This window comes from Nanorana parkeri, unplaced genomic scaffold (assembly GCF_000935625.1).
Source record: "Nanorana parkeri isolate BGI_ZX_2015 unplaced genomic scaffold, ASM93562v1 scaffold547, whole genome shotgun sequence".
In the NCBI taxonomy this organism is placed as follows: Eukaryota; Metazoa; Chordata; class Amphibia; order Anura; family Dicroglossidae; genus Nanorana; species Nanorana parkeri.
This window is the reverse complement of record NW_017306815.1, coordinates 304963-315747: the sequence shown is the minus strand read 5'-3', so window position 1 is coordinate 315747 and position 10785 is coordinate 304963. Positions and strand designations below refer to the sequence as shown.

The window sequence follows — 10785 nt, the reverse complement described above, 5'->3', positions numbered from 1 at the left end:
CATGCTGCTGCTAGGTTACTTTCCTAAAGTAAAATCATAACATCCCAGCAGCAGTGAGGTCAGTGACCAGTTGAGGCGCCCTTTTTGTAAGCCGAGCGGATGCTCATGAGCCAAATGATAAAGAGCCGAGCAGCATGCTCTGATTGAATGGAATTGGCTATGTGGATTTTGGCCCAGATTAAAAAAAAGGGCATTCCCCCCCCCCCCCAAAAAAAATAAGTTAAACAAAAAACCCAAATAATTTGTTTTAGGGTGGGGAGGGAATACAGCACTTGGTATGTACAGTTTGCCTGGAAGTTCCTCACCGATATGAACAAGCACAGAATCTGAAGGAAAGGAACCCTTAAGATTGCATATCTTCACAGTAAGGTTACACAGGCACATGTAAATACACAGCAGCTGTATTACTTATCCTCCACCCATCCAAACCAACGTTTTAAAGTGAAGTTTTGAATGTAAGGTAGCCTAGTAAGCAGCAATAAAACCAGGCAGCCATTCAGTGCCACTTGTATAACCATGCAACACTGGAAGGAGAAGTCTGTATTACGTTGGAAAGGTTCTAGGTACTGTGGAACTGCAAGTCTTCATATTTCAATCTAATCAAGGACAGTAATTCCACAGCAGCAGAATAACTTAGAAGCTGGTGTGGAGTTACATATACATTGAATCATATCCTCATCTCTGGATGCGACAACAGCATTGTCAATATGCATGCTGCAAGTTGTATTTTCAGTATATCAAGTACATTCAGAGAACACATGCTGCCACGTGATAAGCTCAATACAGAAAATGGGACAAGTAAAAAACAAAAACCCCCCCACAAACATATGTAAACACGGTTCCAGTTTGGAAGATGCTACTGGTCACCCCATAAGGAAGGCGCATGGAATGAGAGCAATTGTTGATTAGGTGAAGAGTTCCTAAAAAACAAAGGCCAAGTCTGACATCCTTCTGTTTCCTGGCTTATCACAGCTTTACTCCGTCGCTTTTAGTGTTAAACACATTCACAGAATGAGAACAGGACCATTGACATCCAGGGAGTTACCCCCCCCCCCCCCAAGTCTAATGTCTGGCAACAGCATAATAGCTGCTTATCACCGCGAAGTCACTCCCAGTGTGAGCTTCAGGTTCTCGTACACAACATAACTGATGCTGACGGCCGGGATCACCTTCATAAAATTGGGGGCCAGACCCCGGTACAGTCCAGTAGCTCCCTCTGTCTGTATGATATGTTTGAAGAGACTGCTCATATTCACCTGTGGAGCGCCTTCAATGGAAGCTGCAAATAAAACAAAGTGCCATCAAACCACAATGCTTTAGTATTTCACAGATAAAATCTGGACTAAACAGATATCGGATATATTGTTGCTTACAATAAAAAAATATGGTGTCTTTTCACTGTTGTATTTATAAGCTGCAAATAAACTGCACATTTCCATACTACAAACATCTTTGTTGTCCTTTTAAAATTTACCAACACAATAGAAGATTAAAGAGACCCCTGAATAGCCCCTGTACATACTGATGGCTGCAACTGGCAATTTTACTGGCAAAAGAGACCGTAAATAAATACAGTAATCGGGAGATCCCTGAAAAACTGGCTATGGGCAGCACAGTGACTGTGGTTCACGATTCTGCCAGGCCACCATCTACAAGGAGTTTGCGTGCTCTACCTGTGCTTGCGTGGGTTACCTTCTGGTACTCCAGTTTCCTCACATACTCCAAAAAGACATGATGGAAGGTTAACTGGCTCCTGTCTAAATTGTCCTTGTATGTATGCATGCGAGTATAGGGACCTTAGATTGTAAGCTCCATGAGGACAGGGACTGATGTGAATGCGCACTGTGTAAGTGCAGCGTAAATTGTCGGCGCTATATAAATACCTCTAAATAAACGTCATAAAAAAAACCCCCAAACAATCCCTTTAAAAAGGTGTCCCTAGACACTAGATTAGCCTGGCATAGATGTATGAGCTATCTCCCCATACAGCACACAAGTCTGCCATCGAGGAACAAAAGTACACCCAAGAAATCACTTATATTCAGTTTATGCTGAATGGGAAGGGGTAGGAGCTTTTCTATCTTGTTCTATTGTCATTATCTGAGATGTTCCAGCCAAAAAACGTACCTACAGGTATTTTACAGCCCTGGCATCATCGCCCAATTGGGTAACTGCCATTTACAATCTATGGGTATAATTAGCTTGCAAGGTGCTCGGAGTATTTTAGAGCAGCCAAAAACCCAACTGCTTTGTAGTGTTAAGCGATTTGTCTTTTGCCAGCTTGACATATGCAGAGATGCACCTTAAAAACGGTCTGATTGGCAGATGTACTCACCCTGTGCCTGCATGCGTGTCCTCACCAAAGCCAGGGGATAGCTTGAGAGCTGCCCACATGTACTGGATATGGTCCCACAGGCGAGTAATACAAAGACGCCAGGGTCAGCACTGCTTGTGGCATACCGATTCAGCCAGGCGTTCTTCAGAGTCTTCAGAGAGAAATACAATTAGTTAGAAATAAAAATACTAGGGATTTAGGGATTTTGTTTATAATCAAAGCAGATGTTTAGATCAAAACAAAAGATTATTTTACTAACATTACTCAACACAAGAAAAAGCTGGGCATGTCTAGAAGTAGGGTCATAGCAATGCAGGTAAATCTGACATTGTCGATGTACATTGAAAGTGAATATCCAAGCTCAATTTTGCACAACTCAACTGTAGAAAATCAAATTTGGACTGCAGATGGACAACAATGAAAGTGGAACCGTGGTAGCTCACCTCATATACTGCCAAGTCAATTCCAGCATAAGGAATGATCCCCAACATGTTGGGGACATATCCCTTGTAGAAGGCAGATGCCCCTTCCTTTAGCAAAATCTTTTTGGCACAGTCCAACATCCCTTGATATTGTCCAGTCTTCCTCAGAGCCATCCTTGTTTTCAAGACCTGCAATCATTGAGAAGTTCATTAAGCACCAACATCACAAGCACAGATTGTATCAACTGTATTCCAGCAGCTCATGTCCTCACCTCCATGGGGTATATACTGCTCTGGGCAATCACTCCAGCTAGAGACCCGGCCACCAACCTCTCACGTATACCCAAGATCTCTTGGTCACTACCAATGACACGTTTAATCTGCAGAAAGCAAAATCAGGGACAAGTTAGATAAAAAGTTAAAAGTAAAGCAGTAGAACAAGTTAATATTCTGTAAAACAGACTCCAGCATTCTCTTAAATTACTAATGCAAAAGTTTAGCTTTCTAACAAATTTCCCTTTAGTGGAATGTGAATGCTCAAGTCTACACATCATTTCATCAACCGCTTTGTATTTACCTACGACATTGTGCAAGCACTGTTACACAGGAGCAGATTGTGACAAACTCACCTGTTCATATGCCATGAACTTAATAGCAGACTCTGGAGCAATTTTAATGACATTGATGCCATTTCCTCGCCACAGTGAGCGGAAGCCTCCTTCACGGAGCATCTGTGTGAAGCCCCCTACCATGGACATGTTGTTGCTGCGTGAACCATGGACCTGCAAGAGACAACACGAGGCATGTGGTCAGAAATCGCTACTAATACCGGCACAATGGCTTCTGCTCATTTGTAGGAGGGCTATGTAATCCCAGCAGGAATGTGTAATAACTCACAGTACTTCAGCTAAATACACAATCACTCAGCTGCTAGTGCGTCACTGCTATAATACGTCTTTCAGAAAACAGTGATTAACAATTGCAACACATGGATCTGAATCTAGTGTTGATCGCAACAAACCAACAGCAGATTACCAGTAAAAGCCACTTAGTAAGCCAGCCCGTGCACATAGAGGAGGCCATCTCCCGAACCAATGCGGTTCAATAAACATGTCATTCTTGCAAGATAGAAAACATAGGAGCGATAGTATTACTCCAAACAAACATCACAAAAAGTGGTAAACTAATTTCTGCACTAACTAAAATACCTTTACATCTAGGTTTTTTTTTTCTACAGGAATGACAGAACCATAAGAATCCTTTCACTCTATTGCAGCTGCACCCAAGCTTCTCATATGACCTTGTTACACAAATTTAAACCCTGAAATTGCTGAATGCCAAAGAACCTGTCCTGTTCTATGACACAGAGTGAACTAAAAAAGCAGATGTCATTTGTAATGTACAGAACAAAGTCCAGCAATCCTCCATTTATCTTTAACAGCAGTTACACAATTCTCCATGCCCTCATGCAATGAAAGTTGTGAAAGCTTGCATCATTAAATCGATACGGAACATTTCACACTATAAAGTAGCAACTATGTCCATTTCCTACAGTTCAGAAAAAAAAGAAGGTTCGAACTTTTAAAGGTACTCCAAGGATCATACAAGTGTACTTTTCTTTTTAAATAAAATGTAACATGTAATGTTTTCCTCCCACTGGACTACAAAAAAAATAAGGAAGCCGGTATCCAGAAAACTGTAATGTGAATATTGTGGGAGGATGCGGCTACACCCTTTGGTATTTTGTAGACAATCTTTTGTCCTTTTAAAGTTATGTATTTTTAGATATGTTTAAATAAAAAAATAAAAAAAAGTACCCTTGGAGTACCTTAAAAGTCTGAACGTTCTTTTTTTCTCTGTGATATAAAATGATTAGGATGTGGTATTCCCCCTCTATGCATACCTCATCGTATGAAAACAACCATTTCCCACAGTTGTGGAATCTGCACACCATAAAACTCTACTAACCTGCATGAGAACCTTTAGCCGATCCAAGGGAGCTGTACATGTCCGCGACACGGCACCAGCTCCACCACCAGCCACAAGATGCCTCCACCACATTCCAGTTTGTTTCTCCTCCACAGTAAATTCATCAGGCACGAGGAGGTTTTCTCCAACATCAAATATCTGCAGAGGGAGGAGAGTGATGGGGTCAGTGTTGCCACTATTCAGGCAGTATATATAAACCATGCTCTACAATGGACAGCCTCAGAGCTCCTGTACACGTCTGCTCCCAACTAGTACTTTAGTGAAGACTGGCAATGCAAATGAAAGATATGCAAATGGCAGCATAACCGGTTGCTACACCACAAAAGCCTTTGGCTGCAGGGGGTGGAACAAACCAGCACAGGCTGACTGGGACCAGTTACACTCTGCAAACAGTTTGGTGTCAGATTTTCATGATTTGGTGTTTACCCACTTAGCGCCAGATACAATTACAAGACATGAGCTCTTTCAGACATGTGCGTTGGTCCCCTGATGAATGCCGTTAGGTTTTGATAAATTGCAAAATGCCATGCAAGGGTCAGTTTCTCGGATTATAACAAGGAACAGCAATAGTTTGTTAGATCCCTGTACACAACCTACATTTGGGAACCCATTTTACCAAAACCAACTCTCCTCAGCTGGGGCTGACAGTTTGGTTATGTCTAGGGCATGACAATCTTGCATCCTGAACCAGGTCACTTTGTGGTTTTCTTATGATTATAAAAAATTTGACTGTTGAATAATTTAATTCCAGACTACTATGGACCTTCGCTATGAGAGTCATGCAGAGGAAATATCCTGCTACCTGATCATACTACATGTACAAATTAAACATAAAAATGCCTAAAAAGGAACAGAGTATGCGGGATGAAAAAAATAAAAATAGAGCCTGCTATTGCTGATCTTTACTGAAAATGCTACTTGCCTGGCAGTCATAAGGATCCTCTTCCCCCCCCCCCCCCCTTCCCCCCTAAAAAAAAAACTTTGAACCAGTGACCGTAACAAGTGTGCATATCAGGAGTTGACATTCACATCAGTATTCAAGCAACAAACATTTTCAAAAGTCAGCAATAGCAGCTGCCATGTTTCTGCACTGCACAGAGAAGACACGTAGCAATACACTCTTGTTCAGACTAATGCTCTTGTAATAGTCAAAACTTGCAAATGCCGAGTATATAGCTGCACACAGTTAAGGTCATTCCACAATATAAAAAGAGTATTCGAGCACCAAGTTCCTGCAAAGCATGCAGTGCCAACACATAGGAAGGAGTTAAATTAGCACTTACTGTAGAGTGTTTCCAGTAAAGGATGATTTCAGGAATGTTCTCGGCAGGATGTAAGAGATGGTAATCCCTCCACTCATTCCAGTCTATTGTCATTGTGCCATTCTTATCCATGCTGAAAAACAAAAGGCCATTTGCATGGAGTCAGTGATCGCAGAGCACAACACAGGCAGACATGCACAATGCATGAGCACAGAAAGTCACAAGACAGAGGGAGGGTGACGAGAGGGCAACATACTTACTGAGTGACAGGACTCCAGCGGCTGCCTGTCCTAATTCTGACAGCCACACAGACAGAAGCAAAAGGAAAGACAGCACAGATAAAACAGTTACTCCCAGAAAGTTCTATACAAAACCCCCCGAAAGCTTCTAATACCCAGATACAGTTATAGCGGTCAGGATATGCCATGAGCTTCTCTAACTCCGAAGGTATTTTTGGGCAACCCTGGGATTAATTGATGATTAAATTACTTTATTGCGTTAGGTGGGATAGCATCCAGAAGGGAAACACGAGAAAGAGGCGTCAGCGCAATACAGGACAGACTACAGAACCTGAAGACAGAATTGGTTGACAGAGGCATTTTAGTAAGCTCACTTCTTAAGGATTTTCTCTGCTTGCTGCTCAGAGATAGTCACACCAAGGTCACAGAGAGATTGCATTATTTCCTGCACATCAATTCGACCTATGAGGAACACAAATATCATATTTTAACATAACAGAGAAAAGAAAAAAACAGCAGTCTAAGAACCACTCCTCTGAGCCAATAGGTTTAGACAAAAACTTTTTCATAACGACCACTTGGCCTGCTTAAAGACCTGGTCTACTAGGCAAGCCTTCCTCTGATTTCAGTACAAGTCTCGGGGCTGCTCGGATGCATAGGCTAACAGGTCCTAGAATTATAATGGTGGCAGCTAAGATAAACTCCTGCTAGATTGTGATCCATAGCCTCAATGAATGAGGTTACTCTGAGTATATTTGGAATGGATTTGTTGTACTGGTCAGTGCTAAGTGAATTTATAGCATGCATTTATTAGGATGGAACACAACTAACAAACATCCTGGCTTGAATAAGGACTTCAAATACCAGTCTCTTAAAATCAATACAATGCTTACAACTGGGATGGACAGCTGTAGACGATCAGCCGGCAAGCATAATCTAGGTGTAATAAGGCTCTGTAGGAGGACAGGCAAGTTTACTAACCATCATTCTTTTTGTCCAGGCTGCGGAAGACCAATCTGAGCTTCTTCTCATGGTCACGAAGGTAGTGCACAAACTCCTCGAAGTCCAGTTGCCCATCCTGGTCCTTATCTCCAGCTTTCACTATTTTCTGTTGGGGGAGAAAAGGAAACACAGATTTGCACGGTCATTCTGGATGTAAGAAGCAGATCATCAACTGGCAGGCTGCCTAAGTGCAGGAAAGAACTGGAAAAAGAATAAGTTGCCACTTGACGGAAGCAGTCTACAGACAGAACTCATGTCCCATATAAAGCACACGCGATTCTATTGTTATGCAAACCTGACTTCAATATTTTGCATCTCAATTAAAATCTGCACACATTTGTCTTGTATAATTCAGCAAATGTGTCTGAAAACTGGACACAGAGGGGGGAATTTATAAAAACCGGAGCAGTTGCCCATGGCAACCAATCAGCATCTCTTCAGTTAGCTCAGGTAAGATTTGAAAATGATAGAGAAGCTGATTGGTGTCAGTGCAAATCTGCTCGATTTGGTCTGCTCCAGTTTTAATATATATTTCACCCAGAAATGTTTTTTTTTTTGTTAACTGCTTAGGTAAACCAATTTACACACAAAGCAGACACAAGCAACTGACGGGTTAATGGGTACCCATTGCAACCACAGGATGAGCCAAGTGAGATCGGCAGAGAGATTTACAGTGACCTTTGTAACTGTCTGAGCTGCAGTCACACTACTCCCTCAGGGGACACGGAGTGCTTACACTAAAGATAGCTGGGTGCGTGACTTTACACCCTGACCAGCGGGCACACTGTTGGCCTTAAGTGAATCCTACAATCATGCATGGGGGGGTTGTAACATTTACAAATATAACAAAAAGGTAGATTCCTCAGCTGACAAATGTATTCTTGGTTAGATTACCACGTCCAAACCTGAATCACACACGTCTACACCAATTATTGAGCACATGAACTATGCAAACTGAAGAGCTCTAAACTATAGTAGGGTCAGAACCTCAACTAGTAATACATACATCACAGATTCAGATTGCTTGAACTGAATTATTCCATAAGTACCGTGTTTTAGCAAATATGAAAACCAGATACAGTAACATGCAGTAAGGGATGATAGAGCAAAAGCAATTGTTTGGAAAGCATTTGCATAAAATTAAAAGGTCCGTGTTAAGGAGTATGCAAGAAATGGTTGACCATAATGCATGGTACTTTATAAAAAAATTGGTTCACCGATTGGTGAAGCCTGCACACTTCTTTCCCTTTCACCGATGGTAGCTGCTGCAGTTAAACCACTCGAGCCATTGCTACGAAGATTTTCCTATATAAAGTGCTATGACTAAGTAACAAAACGCACAGAAGGCAGTCACTCAGGACACAGGGGTAAAAAGTAGATAAGGCAATATGTAGATATGTATGTGTGGTAAAAGAAGAGTAAAAAGGACTAGAATTGTACGCTACAACAAGACTGTACAGTGAAAAACACCCGCACCAGTCACTGAACGTCCTAGGTAAATGATAGCCAAAGTAAAGCAGCCAAGGACTCACCTGTCTCCACTGCCTGTAAGTTGAAAATTCCTGAGATGGTATAAAAAGGCTCAGCCTAAAAATGGACTTCAGCTCTGAGGGCAGTCCATTCGACTCAAAGCACTGAAACTCTGCCTGAGACGGATCAAGAACCGACACGTACAAGCTCAGACAAAGCATCATGAAGACGCTTACACCTGCGTCAGCTCTGTACTCCTCTGCACCCCCACGCTTTCTCTACAGTGAATGCTGAAACCGGCAGGTTACAAGCCTTAGGTGTCTGTGCAAAGCTGCTATTGGAAGACACAGACCAGCCCCCTCCCATTGAAGCCAGTCTAACTGACAAGACCAGCCTTCTAAAGCCAGCCAATCCCAGAGAGGGCAAGTCACTGAAAGGGACAAGGGATTCTCTAGCTTCATAATGGACAACACACAAGTGCAGCTACGTGACAGCAGATGTCAATGTTATTAAGGCAAAGGGTGAGAAGACCCTCCACATCACAAGGTGCATTGCTTAAAATGCCAGGCATATTGAGTATCAAAATGTTATGACAGAACAAGAGCTGACACTTGTAAGTTTCCATTTGATCTTTGCCAAATGTGCACAAGTCATAAGTTCAATAAACACTAAAAGTATGTTATCTTTGCTCAATGCATACCAGAATAAAAAGGCATTCAAACTTTAAACAGCTATATGATAATAAAAAAGGACAACAAAAGGGAAATAAAATAACATCTCATAATTAAAGTGCATCCAAAGCCAAACACTTAAACCAAATTTGTTGCACACGTTTCTGTTCAATCCATTTTCACCAAATGTCCTGCATTAAATCATCCCTCCATCAGTGAAAAAGTATTGACGTCAGAAGCAGCCAAGCAAGGGGCATTTTAAAGAGAAGTTTGAAAATGGCAGCCTACATGTCTCTCTCCGCACAGTTGTTCCTTAAGTGACAACTGTACCTTTGATACAAGTTGTCGTTCAAGGCATGCTCAACCCCCTGAGTGCAGCCCACCCATCCGATGTTTGTTCCCATGTCAATGACCTTCACTGTGTGGCCTTGCCTGCCCAGCCTTACTTCCAGGAGCACCCCTGGAAGAACTTTAGGGCATGCACACTGCGACCTTGTTTATTTCTGTCAGGAGCCAGTCATGGCGGTCTTCAATTTTCCTGCAGAGAGAACGGATTGGGCAGGATGAAAAGATTCAGAAGAATGTTTGTGCTGCTTATAGCAGGACAGCTAAGTGAAGATCCATGGATCGGGAACAGAGGTAACCATTGTACTAGGGAGGCACGACTTCAAGCTGGGCTCGACAAATCTTACCAAGATTCACAAGCCTGTTAATAGAAACTGCCTTGTGTTCAGACCTTCACCCATACAAAGCCCTTAGTTGCACAAATTGACACCTATGCACTGAGCCACATTCACAATTTAAAAACACTAGGCTATGGACACACACACACACACACACACACACAGTGGACTGATGAAATTGAAGTCAAATGAGTCTGCAAATAGTAACTTCAAAATTACCAAGTAGGCTTTTTTTATGGTCTGTGTCCCATTCTGGAGATTAGCGCCATTTCCTATCCAGGTGATGTCAGAGAACAGAGCTATGGTGTGCAAGTGCAGTTTGGCACTCTGCTCCACACCTACTCCGTCACATGCGCAAACTTAAAAACCTGCCTACAAAGCCGACATTACATGGCTGGCCCAGCAGCAGAAATCAGCCATGTACATTGCACTGTGTGCAAACAAACAGAGGAACAGCCATACGAAACACTCTAAGGAAAGGCATACAGGCCTATAACAGCATCAAGTGCATTCACAAGAACGAGGGTACAGAGTTTAGCAGAGCAAGGACCTTTAACCAGTTGACATCCGCGGTGTTAAACCCCCTTCCCATCCAGGCCATTTTTCAGTATTCAGCGCTGCGGTACTTTGACTGACATTTATTCCGTCATGCAGCGCTGTACTGAAATGAATTTTTTAGGGCTGCAACAACTAATCGACATAATCGATTATA

At 42.3% G+C, this 10785-nt stretch overlaps 1 protein-coding gene across 4 annotated transcripts in view; it reads right to left on the bottom strand.

Moving 5' to 3' along the window:
- Window positions 1-806: 806 nt before the first annotated feature.
- Window positions 807-10785, bottom strand: part of SLC25A25 (solute carrier family 25 member 25) — a 29709-nt gene continuing 19730 nt past the window's right edge. For 2 of the 4 annotated variants that reach the window (XM_018561836.1, XM_018561838.1), the window contains exons 2-10: window positions 7229-7355; window positions 6622-6709; window positions 6030-6141; window positions 4726-4884; window positions 3387-3539; window positions 3030-3137; window positions 2779-2946; window positions 2336-2486; window positions 807-1279 (exon numbers count right to left, since the gene is read on the bottom strand). In XM_018561836.1, coding sequence (XP_018417338.1) covers window positions 1095-1279; window positions 2336-2486; window positions 2779-2946; window positions 3030-3137; window positions 3387-3539; window positions 4726-4884; window positions 6030-6141; window positions 6622-6709; window positions 7229-7355 — 1251 coding nt within the window. In that variant the 3' untranslated portion in view covers window positions 807-1094. Of the gene's footprint in view, window positions 1280-2335; window positions 2487-2778; window positions 2947-3029; window positions 3138-3386; window positions 3540-4725; window positions 4885-6029; window positions 6142-6268; window positions 6305-6621; window positions 6710-7228; window positions 7356-8781; window positions 9022-10785 lie in introns of those variants that run through there. The other 2 variants (XM_018561837.1, XM_018561839.1) reach the window with 2 other exon arrangements.